Source organism: Canis aureus, chromosome 15, assembly GCF_053574225.1.
Source record: "Canis aureus isolate CA01 chromosome 15, VMU_Caureus_v.1.0, whole genome shotgun sequence".
NCBI classification, from domain to species: Eukaryota; Metazoa; Chordata; class Mammalia; order Carnivora; family Canidae; genus Canis; species Canis aureus.
In genome coordinates, this window is record NC_135625.1 from 62,536,079 (window position 1) to 62,548,990 (window position 12,912).

The window sequence follows — 12,912 nt, forward strand, 5'->3', positions numbered from 1 at the left end:
TCTGAGTAAGTTGGTAAAGATGTGAGCTCCTAGAATTGTACTGCATTATCTCCAGGCTTTACCTGGGTTTCCCCTGAGACCATCTCATGTCCTTATGAAGGTGCTGCCCTGACTCTGATGCAGAGTCACGTTGACTGATAAATTGTCTGAAATATCTGGTGAAGCCTAGCTAATTGTATACAGTATGTACTCATTAAAATGGTTCTTTGACTCAACAGCTTCTGTTATCTCCAACTGTTTGCAGATTAATGGTTCTCACATTTTTTTAATGGGAACAAATAACCAGACATGTCTGAGAGAATTTATTCTCCTTGGCCTGTCCAGTGACTGGGACACACAGGTGTCCCTCTTTGTCCTGCTCTTAGTCATGTACTTGGTGACAGTGCTGGGAAACTTCCTCATCGTTCTTCTCATCAGACTGGACAGCCGACTCCACACTCCCATGTATTTCTTTCTCACCAACCTCTCCTTCGTTGACGTCTCTTATGCCACAAGCATCGTTCCTCAGATGTTGGCACATCTTCTTGCAGCCCATAAAGCAATGCCATTTGTGAGCTGTGCCGCCCAGTTATTCTTCTCCCTGGGCTTGGGTGGGATTGAGTTTGTTCTACTGGCAGTGATGGCCTATGACCGCTATGTGGCTGTGTGTGACCCCCTGCGATACTCGGTCATCATGCACGGAGGGCTCTGTACTAGGTTGGCCATCACCTCCTGGGTCAGTGGCTCTATGAACTCTCTCATCCATACTGCCATCACATTTCAGCTGCCCATGTGCACAAACAAGTACATTGATCACATATCATGTGAAATTTTGGCTGTGGTCAGACTGGCTTGTGTGGATACTTCCTCCAACGAGATTGCAATCACGGTTTCGAGCATTGTTCTGCTGATGACACCTTTCTGCCTGGTTCTCCTGTCCTACATCCAGATCATCTCCACCATCCTAAAGATCCAGTCCACAGAGGGAAGAAAGAAAGCCTTCCACACCTGTGCCTCTCACCTCACAGTGGTTGTCCTGTGCTATGGTATGGCGATTTTCACTTACATCCAGCCCCGCTCCAGCCCCTCTGTCCTTCAGGAGAAGTTGATCTCTCTCTTCTATGCTGTTTTGACACCCATGCTGAACCCCATGATTTATAGTGTAAGGAATAAGGAGGTGAAGGGAGCCTGGCAGAAACTATTAGGGCAGTTATCTGGAATAACGTCAAAACTGGCAACTTGATGAATCCTGAGCATCACTTAGAGAAAAGAACTTTCCCTGCGCTTTATCCCAGTTAACTCCGATATGGCAGGCATCACCTGCATTGCCCTGGCAACCAGGAAGGAGATGACGACACATGTACTGGTAGGAGGCTGGAGGTTCAGTTGGGGTGTGGGATGTGGGTGTATTTTTAAGTCACAGCAGCATGTTCAGTGGAGTTGAGCACTGCTGTAATAGAACTTCTCACCCTTGGCAAGCCATAATAGACTCTTAATCACAGGAAACAAACTAAGAGTTACTGGAAGGGAGGACAGTAGGAGGACAAAGTAACTAAGTGTTGGACATTAAGGAGGGAACGAGATGTAATGAGCACTGGGTGTTATATAACTGATGAATCACTCAACTCTACCTCTGAAACTAATACACTATATGTTAATTAAATTTAATTAAAATAAAATAAATTAAATTCTGAATTTAAATAAAAATAATAATTCTAAAAAATAAAGAGGAAAAAAAAAGTAAAAGAACTCACCCTTACTCAATCTTCATTCATATGGCCTAAGAGTAATTAAAGACAATAATTTACTCTTTTGATTTGTCACATTGTTGTAATTATGGACCTATTCATGAATCTTATCTTGGAACACAGTTTTTTATTCATCCACATTTTGTAAAAGGTTATCATGTTCCCAGTGGGAACAAAATCATTTTCAATTTGAGGACTCACTTAAAATGTGTGGTATATGTAACTATATTCAGTAATTGTGTGAGTCACTGTTCTAAGAATGAAGATATTTATTTGTGCTACATTCACTACATGTGGTTATAAAGACTATCCTGAGTAATGGAAATAATTGGGTGGAGAAACAGCAACTAAAATTCTTGTTTTACCCTGATGAGAATATAACCAAGGGTTGTTTGTACACAATAACTTTATTGGCTAAGGAAAATCTGAGATCCAGTCACTGCTAATTTATTGTATATACATGGACATGCATTCAAAGGCAAAAATTCTCTAATTCTGAAAATCAGCAAGCTTTTTCTCTGAACCTTTACAACTAAAGTAAGCAAATGAACAATGAGATAAATGTGTAAAATGTCAAAGACATAGTTAATATAAGAAAAGCACTTTCTTTAGGCAATCAATGAAAGGTAATGCAGTTTTGATGTGGATTTTGGATTATCAAGATAGGTCAGTCTGCTGTGCAGATGTTACTTGCAAGTCTCCACATTAAGAGCCTTCTTGTATCCCCCTACCCCAACACACACAAACACACACACACACACACACACACACACACACACACACGGGGCCCTACTCAACCTTTGTAAATTTAGTAATGGAGTATCATCTGTGAGTGTACCTCACCTCTGACAGTAACCTAAGAAAGTAAAAGGGGAAGAAGTGATTAAACAAGGGATATGTAGGAGATGGAGAATAAAGAATATAATTGTGAATCTCACTTTCTTCAAGAAAATGAAGAAAGTCTCCTTCCATCCCTTTGTCTCTCCATTGAATCTGTTCTTTCTTGTTTCACTGATTTGTATTTGGGAATTAGTGATTAGGAGTTGATGGGCTTCCACTGGCACCTCTTTTCTCTGTGAAACAAGAGGAGGTACCCATTGCCAAGAGTGCAGAGGAGGAAAGACGGGATAAGATCTGTGGGAATGGAGAAGGTTAAAAGCTCATATTGGGTCTAGGATAATGTGCCCCATTAGCTGTGGATACCTCTGTCTGGAATTTCATGCAATATCAATTACAAGGCCATAGTGGTCAAGTTTTCCCTCTGATATGACTCATTTTATTCTTAGCCTTCTCCAAATAAAGTCACAGATGATCATTTTATGGCATCAACTTTGTTAAAGACATTACTGTAGGCATTGTGGGGTACCAGAGTTGTGTTTAGATATGGCCGTGGCCTCCAAAAATCGACAGTGTTCCAAGGCAGGGGTTCGGAAACTTTCTATAATTGGCCAGATTGCAAATCTTTTAGGCTTTTCAGGTCACCCAGCTACTCAACTCTGTCATTGTAGCACTAAAACAGCCATAGACAACACATACAAGAATGAGTGGGGCTAGTACAAATACATCTTAATTTATGAACACTGAAATTTGGACTTTATAAGCTATGAAAATATTATTCTTCTTTTGATTTTTTCAACCATTTAAAAATGTAAAACACCTTTTTCTTGTGGCCATACAAAAATGGGCAGCAGGCCAAATTTGGCCTCGGGGCTGTAGTTTTCTACAGCAACATAGAAGAAATGGTTTAAAATGTAAAATTATAACACAAGATACACACAGAAAGAGCTCTGGAAATTCAAAGAAAGAGGGGATTTTTTTTTCCCTAGATGTGGAATGAGGGTCATACAGGTGAAGGCTTCTAAGAGAAGATGAAATAGTTCTCATTTCAGTTTCCATTTCATAAAGCATCTCATTTTTCATAGTCATTTAGATTCAATTACCCAAGATCTAAGGACTCCATACTAATGGATGAATGGAGGAGGTGCCTCATGCATTGAGCACCAGCTTAGATTTCTGTTGAATACTAATTGGATGATTTGCATTACTTCTTAGTCCTTGAAGAATTTAACAACAGTGGCAGGTCTGTAGGGAGTACTTTCTCTTATATCCAAGCTGAAGCTTTCATTCTACTGTCCCTCATTCTGATAAATGGGACCATCAAGTGTAACCCCCATTCCTTTAAAATCCATAATTTTAATATCTAAACCTGACCCTATTAAATATAGGTGCATACTACCAAGTCCATACGGTTTGGTTGTCCTTTCTGCTCCATCATTAGGCAAGGCTGCTCTCTGATCTTCAATATCATTTTCCTTCATCTTATAGAACATTTTTAAAATCACTTGTATGCACCTTACTCCCCAACTCTGTTGAGCCTTCTATATCTTCCTCATCAAAGTGCAACAGCACATTAAGCAATAAATACAATCCTGGACAAGTTACAAAACTTAAAAGTCAGTTTAATTCTCTGAAACATAAGCCTCTAGTGAGTAGTCAGTCTGAGAGGATGGAATGAAATTATTATACTTAGAGCGCTTAGTAAAATATCCGACACATGAAAAACACTTGATAACTGTTAGCTATTATTGTTGTTGTTTTTTTTTCTAGTAAAGCATCTTTCTCATTTCCCCCCAACTCCTGTCCTCCCTGACCCTCTAAAAATGTTTTAGGACTATTAGCTAAACCACCCAGAACAACATAAGAAGTCTGACACAAAAGTAGGTACCAGAAAAGTGTTATAAAACAGACTTCTGATTTTTTGGCACCAAAGAACAAATTTTGTTTTGTGCGTTCTTAATGGGGGGGAATTTTATCCCCAAGGGGGTGAAAATTGGTCCTTGCTGTGGGAATAAACATAATTATTGTAATGGTTTATGGTCCTTTGAAGGGCCATGGTACAAAAACAGATATATATTGTATCTGTGGTGTTAAAATTTCATGGGAAGTGAGTGGTTAAGAAAAAGATACCTAACAACTTTTCTTCCTTAGGTGGAAAATATTGAATAAATAATTGAGAAATGTTGCTCTATCTGTAGAGAACTATTTCTTCTTTGGGCATAAATATTCACAAGCACAAAGGACAGGAGACAAATAGTCTAGGTTAATTAACTATGGGCTTCAAGTCTGCCTATTTCAGTTTCCATTCCTGGACTTGGCCTACTCTATCTACACAAATCCTTCTGCCCAACTGGTTCCTACACCTACTTTGGCTTTTATAACCTCATGGGTATGGACAGCAGGATGTTGCTGAGTGAGTCCATCCTTGGGACTTGAGTCACTGGAGAATCTGTTATGTTCCTGGCCATGCACCTGATGGCAGTGCTGAGATACTTCATCAAGCCCTTCTGAAATATATATATATATATTTTTTTTGGTGCCAAAAAAATCAGAATTCTGTTTTATAACACTTTTCTGGTACCTACTTTTGTATATGTGTATATATATATATATATATATATATATATATATATGAATGAACTGTTATATATATGAATGAATTAATATATATATATAATGAATGAATAAAAATATTTTATATATATATTTTTTTCTTTTAACTAAATGGCTATGTTTTTTAGGGTTCTATTATACGATAGCACTGTTTCACACATGCTTATTCACTTTTTTGGGATCCTAAATATCTAAGTTTTATAGGGGATGTTAGAATTCCCATCTACATCCTATATCCTATAAAATATAGGATTTAAGTCAGATTCATAAAAATCTGAAGGAACAGAGCAATATTACCTAGCATTTGTGCTACACTTACAAATTATAAATTTTATTTTTTATTGTTTTTAATGATTTTATTCATGAGAGACACAGAGAAAGAGACAGAGATATAGGCAGAAACAGTCTCCCTGCAGGGAGCCTGATGCAGAACTCAATCCCAAGACCCTGGGATCACAACCTGAGCCAAAGGCACTCAACAACTGAGCCACCCAAGTGCCCCCCAAATTATACATTTTAGAGGCCTACTAAGTCTCCCAGGTTTCTGTTGGCACCTCTTCTCAAAAGTATCTATGTGGCACAGAGGAAGAGGTTGGGATTCATGTATATATACCTCCTGTGAGTTCAGACAGATAGAAATTTACACTGAGAGGCTGGATTCAGTGCAGATGTGACTTGTCTGATTCCAAAAGCATCATAAATTTCAACATGGACACCCCTCTTGGGATGTTAGCCGTGTGTGGATCAATGTTTAACTGAAAATGTGAACTGAAGATATAATGATATCTGAAGATATAATGTTAACTGAAGATATAAATCCCCAGAGTTATAATGTTATTGTCATAGTAGGATGGTTACACTTCCTAGAAATAAAATCCAAAACAAACTGATATATGCAAAATTAAGGACTAAGTAAATTAAATACTGCAACTGTGGAATATAGTAATGAACTGGTATCTGAATAGCGAATCTAGAATCCAAAGTGTTTTTGAAGTATGTCTATCTTTTTGTTTTTTCCTGTTTCTCAGGTTTGGTTCTTTCTGTTGGCCTTATTCTATCCTATGTCCTATGGTTCTATTCTATGGTTCTTAGATTTCCTCCATGAGGTGGAAAATGTAACCTTGGAGGCTCCAGATATACATTATGATGTGGGAAATAAAATCCTACCTTGTTGACCGGCTCGAATAGAAAAGTCTCAGAGATGGGTTTGAATTAGCTTAGCTTGGATTACGTGGCCCTTCCTCAGCTAAGCTCTGTGTCAGATTTGAGGCATTTTGACCAGGCATGAACATATTTTGTTGACTTGAATCATTTCAATTCATGATAACTTGTTTCATCTCATCATATATTCCATTTTGATAAGTGCTTCATGCACACTTGAAAAAAAGTATTTTCTGTTATTGTTGATTAGAGAATTCTATGAATGTCAGTTATGTTGAGTTTGATAATGTTCAGATTTTTCTCTTACCTTACTAATTCCTTACTATTCCCTTCCTTACGTTTGTTCTCTCACTTATTAAGAGATAAGTATTGAAATCTCTAACTATAATTGTGGATTTGTCTATTTCTTCTTGCATTTCTATCAGTTTTTGCTTTATGTGTTTTGAAGTTCTGCTGTTAAGCACTTAAATATTTATACTTGTTCTGTATTCTCTATTAATCGAACCCTTTATCATTATGAAATACCTTTCCTTATCCCTGATAATATTCTTTGTTCTGAAATCTACTTTGACTGATATCAACATCGAAATTCCAGTTTTCTTTTAATTAGTATTAAAATGGTATTTCTTTCCCATATTTTAGAGATTACTCTACTTCATTTCTTGCTTTCCAATGAAAATTGTCCTTTGTATATTTTGTCCTGATCTGTAGTTGTACTGTACTCAGAACCCCCAGGTGTGAAGGTAAATCCATTTCCAGTTTCTCTGTTTTGGCTGGAAATAGAAGTCTTATCTTAGGTTTTTAAAGCCTTCTAAAACTAAATTTGTGTTTGGATTCTGGAGTCATCTTTTTAATTGTGACAAATATTATGAGAAAATGTATCTGCGAACTCAAAATAGTTTTAAGATTCTTTCACTTTTCTCCGTTGGGACTCAGGTTATCTGCTGCTAGAAGCTGTGTGCTGAACCATTGTCCCACACTACTTCTAAAATATTTTATTATTTCTAGTGGTGAGAAGATAGAGGTTCTCTCACAGGAGAAACTACTTTCCAGGGCTTTCTAAATCAACCACTTTCCAGAGACTTTTTTTTTTTTTTTTTTTTACCTTATCTGAAAGGTGAGGAAACTGGACTAGATGGGAACCACTTCCATAAAGCTACATTACTCTATGAATCTGTGACTCCTATTTTCTGCGGAAGATGAATATTTCAGACTAGGTTCTCAAAAGAGCTTACCATTATTTTTTGAAAAACAAATTCTATTTAAAAAAAAAAAATCAGAAGCCAGGGTGCCTCGGTGGCTCAGTCCGCCTTCAGCTCCAGTCATGATCTTGGGGTCCTGGGATCAAGCCCACATCAGGCTTCTTGCTCAGTGGGGCGTTGGCTTCTCTCTGCTCCTCCCCGCTGCTCATTCTCTCTCTCTCTCTCTTTCTCTCTCTCTCTCTCACTCAAATAAACAAATAAAATCTTTTTTAAAAAAATCAGAAGCCATAACTATAATAAAGAGAATTTAAAAACACCAAAACTTTCACTTGATTTTATTGTGACACATCAGAGAATTTTATGTAATAGTGGGTAAAGATACGGTGTTATTATTTGGGAATTTTTAAGTTAGGCATTTTAAATATAAAGCTTCTATTGTTATTAACAATCATTGACCCAAAATAAAATATTATTTTTAAAATAGTGTATTCTACAAAACCTATGATTCAAGAAAGACTGGTGATTCTAGAGCTGGCTAGATCTAAATCCCTAAATCCCTTCATGTTTTGGGGCAAGGTATTCCATCTCTCTAACCTCCTGTATAGACAATTTTTAAGAGAAAAATCAGTACATATAGATGTCAGTATCGACATTACTTTTGCTATTGTTAATTTGGGCAATATTGCTTTATGTCAGAGTTTTAATTTTTGAAGTATTTTTGTAACTATCATCTTATTCTATTGTTTTATTAATTCATTGTAAGGACTGCAATTATAGAGTACCACAAACTGGATGGCTTAACAGAAATATATTTTTCTGCAATTCTGGATTCTAGAAGTCTGAGATCAAGGTGTTGGCAGAGTTGATTTCTTGAGGCGTCTGTCCTTTCTGTAGGTGGGTGTCTTTTTCCTGTCTTTTCCCTGGTCTTCCCTCCTTGCATGTCTGTTTCTTAATCTTTTCTTATAAGGACATCAGTCATATTGAATTAGGGCTCACCTTAATGATCTTATTTTAACTTAATTACCTCTTTAAATACCTTGCTTCCAAATATAGTCACATTCTGAGGTTTTGGAAATTAAGATTTCAACATGTGAATTTGGAAGGGACCCATTTCAGCCCATAACATTCTTATATTCAACAAAGATTATTGCCATGATTATTATAGCCCTCTTTCTTTTTAGTTTATCCACTCAGGAGGGGGATCTGGCATTATTATTCCTACTCAAAATATGAGGAAACCAATATCAGAAGAGAATTTGGAAAGACTACAAAGAATTTAATTTGATTGATATTTTATTTTCTGTAAAATTACTGAGACTTATTATAAGATAAAAAAGGTCTCAAAGATAAGAAAGATCTTATAGGTAAAAAGTCTTTAAATTTTCATTACAGGCAATTTTACCGAGATGCAATTCTGCTAAGGGCTATTGTAAGGACTAAGCATTATGTATTATTTAGGCATTTTATAAGTACTAGATAAGAACTCTCTACTGCACTTACTAAATGCTAAGTATTATTGCTAGAGGTCAAGTGAAAGTCAAATTTGTGATAATCTGTGAACACTTAGAGATCCATAATATGACACTTAACAGAAAGGAGACAGTGTGACTGAACAAGTCTCTTGCACTTCCTGATTTTTCTTTTCTTTTGAAGGAAGGGGCACGATTGAATGGCACATGCATATAGAAATTCAGAAGAGTCAGTTCCTGCAATCAATTTCATAGATTGTCATAAACTTATGTGTTATAGACATGGAATAAAATGTAGACATGATGTGACCCAACTTTCTACTGTTGGTAGAAGATTGATAGCAGGGCTTATAGTTTGGTAAGACAACACAGTCTTTGTTCCAACTAGAAAAAGGCATCCCTTCAAGATAAAAAGTCCCATGGCAGGGCACGTCCATTGCCAAGCAAAATAGGGGGGGGGTTTGATAATATTTTCTTACTACCTCATTGCTCCATGTTTTGTCTAATGCACAACTACATATTTTGGTTCCAGAGTGCAGAACAATTGAAGTGATTCTGTTTCATGGAAATTTGATGGGACACACCCAGATAGCTTATCTTTGAGGAAATATCTTTAACATAGATTTTATTTCTCTAAGGCTTTAGGTTTTTTTTTTCAGGATATTTTATATTCCATCAGCTTTTGGTAAGTTATATTTTAACAGGAACTTGTCCTTTGATATAAGTTTTCAAATTTATTGACATAAATATATTAATAGTTTTGTTTATTGTTCTTTGAATATCTGCTGAATTTCTACTTCTAACCTTTTTTTTTCCTTTTTTTTTAAGATGTTATTTATTCATTAAAGACACAGAGAGAGGCAGAGACAAAGACAGAGGGAAAAACAGGGCTCCTCTCAGAGAGTCCAACAGGGGACTTGATCCCTGGACCAGGATCACGCCCTGAGCCGAAGGCAGACGCTCAACTGCTGAGCTACCCAGGTGTCCCAACTTTTTTTTCATTATTATTTTACTTGTCCTTTTCATTTTCCTTTCTTAAAATCATGTTTATTGATATAAAATTTTACATTCAGCAAAATTCGTTAAAGTGTATACTTATGTAATTTTTGACAAATGTTTAAAACCATCAGAAACAGGATGATAGAATATTTACAAAAGTTTCCTTTCTCTAAGGGTGCCTGGGTGGCTCAGCAGTTGAGCATCTGCCTTCAGCTCAGGTCATGATCCTGGGGTCGTGGGATCAAGTCCCACATCGGGCTCCCCTCTGGGAGCCTGCTTCTCCTTCTGCCTGTGTCTCTGCCCCACTCTCTGTGTCTCTCATGAATAAATAAATAAATAATCTTAATAAAACAAAAGTTTCCTTTCTCTAGCTTGTGGTCAATGTTCTCTTTTCACCCCAGCTCCAGGAAATTACTAATCTCATTTCTGTGCCTATAATTTTGCCTTTTCCAGTATGTTAAAAGGAAAGTAATCATAATGATATAGCCTTTTATGCTTTGCTTGTCTCCTTTCACTTGTAATAATACATCAGAACTCGTGTACACGGCTGCATATAGTAGTTCATTTCTTTTTTTTAAAAGATGTTTGTTTGTTTGTTTGTTTATTTTGAGAGTGTGCAAGTGCACATGAGTGGGGGAAGGCAGAGGAAGAGAGCAAATTTCAAGTAGACTCCCAGCTGAGTGCAGAGTCTGGCTCAATATCATGACCATGAGATCATGACCTGAGCCAAAATCAAGAGTTGGACACTCAACTGACTGAGCCACCCAGGTGCTCCTCATTTCTTTTTGCTGCCAAGTAGTGTCCCATGATGCACATGTACCACAATCTGTTTATCTATCAGCAGTTGATAGATATTTGAGTTATTTCTTTTCTTTTGGCTGGAGCATTTAGTCCATTTACATTCAAAGTAATTATTGAGAGATATGTATTTGTTGCCATTTTATTACTTGTTTGTGTTTTTTTTTTCCTGGAGATTTTCTCTGATCCTTTCTTGTATTTCTTTCATGTTTTGCCTATTTTCTTGAGTGATTATTTGAATTTCTTCCTCTCTATATGTTTGTCATTGCTATTAGGTTTGGATATATGGTTGCCATTAGGTTTGTATACAACCTCTTCTGAGAATATCTGCCTATAATAAGTGCGTGGTCATTTAAGTTTGAACCCATTCTTTTCTTCTCTTGCTACATTTTGCTTACGTATGTGTCATTATATTTTATATCCTATTTTTTGGTGATTTTTGATTTTTTAAAGAAATATTCATTTTTACTGTTTTTGTGTTTCCTACTTTTATACTATTAATTTTGGTATTTCCTTTCCACTCAGAGTCCCCTTTAACATTTCTTTTTTTTCTTTTCCTTTTCTTTCTTTCTTTCTTTCTTTCTTTCTTTCTTTCTTTCTTTCTTTCTTCTTTTTTTTTTTTAAAAGAGAAATAAAGCATGAGCAAGAGGTCAGGGGCAAGACAGAGGGAGACAGAGAATTTTAAGCAGTCTCCACACTCAGTGCAAAGCTTGATGCAGGGCTCTATCTCACAACTCTGAGATCATGACCTAAACTGAAATCAAGAGTTGGATGCTTAACTAACTGAGCCACCCAAGTGCCCCTCCCCTTTAATATTTCTTGCAGAACTCCCTTGGTTTTTGTTTGTCTGGAAACTCTTAATCTCTTTTTCTATTCTGAATGATAGACTTGTTGGATACAGTATTCTTGGCTGCAGATTTTTCTCATTCAGCACTTTGAATATATCATGCCACTCCCTGCTGGCTTGCCAAGTTTCTGTTGAAAAATCTCCAGCTATCGCTATGGATTTTTCCCTTGTAAGTTAATGACTCCTTTGATCTTAGTGCTTTTAAGACTTTTTCTTTATCACCATATTTTGCAAATGTAACTTTGTCTTAGTGTAGGCCTGCTTTTGTTGATTTCTATGGGAGTTCTCTGTGCCTCCTGGATATCTGTTTTTCCCCCACATTAGGGAATTTTTCTCTAATTATCTCTTCAAAATTTCTACCTTCTTTCCTCTTTCTCTCCTTCTGAGACTCCTATAGAATAAATGTTTTTACCTTCGATGGAGTCATTGAGTTCCCTGTCTATTCTTGTTTGCATAATTCTTCTCTCTCTTTCATTCAGCTTCATTGCTTTCCATTATGTTGTCTTCTAGGTCATTGATTCATTCCTCTGCTTCTTCCAGCCTGCTGTTCATTTCATCAAGCATATTTCTATTCTTGTTTATTGTACTTGTCATCTGATTGATTTCATAACTTTATCTCTGTGGTAGATCACTGATGTCTTCCATCCTTTTCACAAATCCAGTGAGTATTCTTATGATAATTACTTTAAAATCTCCAACAGCCATGTTACTTATATCCGTTTCACTTAGATTTCCATCTGTGGCCATATCTTGTTCTTTCATTTGGGATAAATTCCTGTCTTCTCATTTTGTCTAAGTCTCTGCTTGTATCTTTATGTCAGAAAAGCCAGTTATTTCTCCTGTTCCTGGAAGTAGTGGCTTTATGAAGAAGAGGTAATGTACAGTCCAGGGCCTGATGCTCCAGGGAGTGTCTTCTGTGTGTGCAGCACGTGCTTTGCTGGTGTGTTTGGTTGCTCTGTCCTTCAGTCCCACTGTCTGCAGAGGCTCTCCTTGCCTGCTGTGGGCAGTTTTGTCCCTGGCTTGAATGTGGTAAGTTTTAACTAGGTGTGCTGTCGTCTGCTTGTGAAATGAAGCCTGTCACTATTTCTACTGTAACTGAGGCCTTGAAAAACTCTCTGGTTGAGAGGTGTTGGGGGGGCAGGGGTTTGTGCTGGTCTTCTGAGGGAGGGGCCCACCACACTGGGACTGAGGCAAGCATGACTGGGAAGGGTGGTTCCACGAGACTGCAGGGGGTAGGGCTTAGTGTAAGCAAGTTAGGC

The 12,912-nt window shown here is 37.1% G+C and overlaps 1 protein-coding gene across 1 annotated transcript; it reads left to right on the forward strand.

The window, feature by feature from the left end:
* Window positions 1–268: 268 nt before the first annotated feature.
* Window positions 269–1,222, forward strand: LOC144284069 (olfactory receptor-like protein OLF3). The gene has a single exon (XM_077848439.1). The coding sequence runs from the start codon at window positions 269–271 to the stop codon at window positions 1,220–1,222; it is 954 nt and encodes a 317-aa protein (XP_077704565.1).
* Window positions 1,223–12,912: the final 11,690 nt, after the last annotated feature.

Excerpts from the sequence above, each read along its gene's own strand:
- LOC144284069 (XM_077848439.1), top strand. The coding sequence starts at position 269 with ATGGGAACAAATAACCAGACATGTCTGAGAGAATTTATTCTCCTTGGC.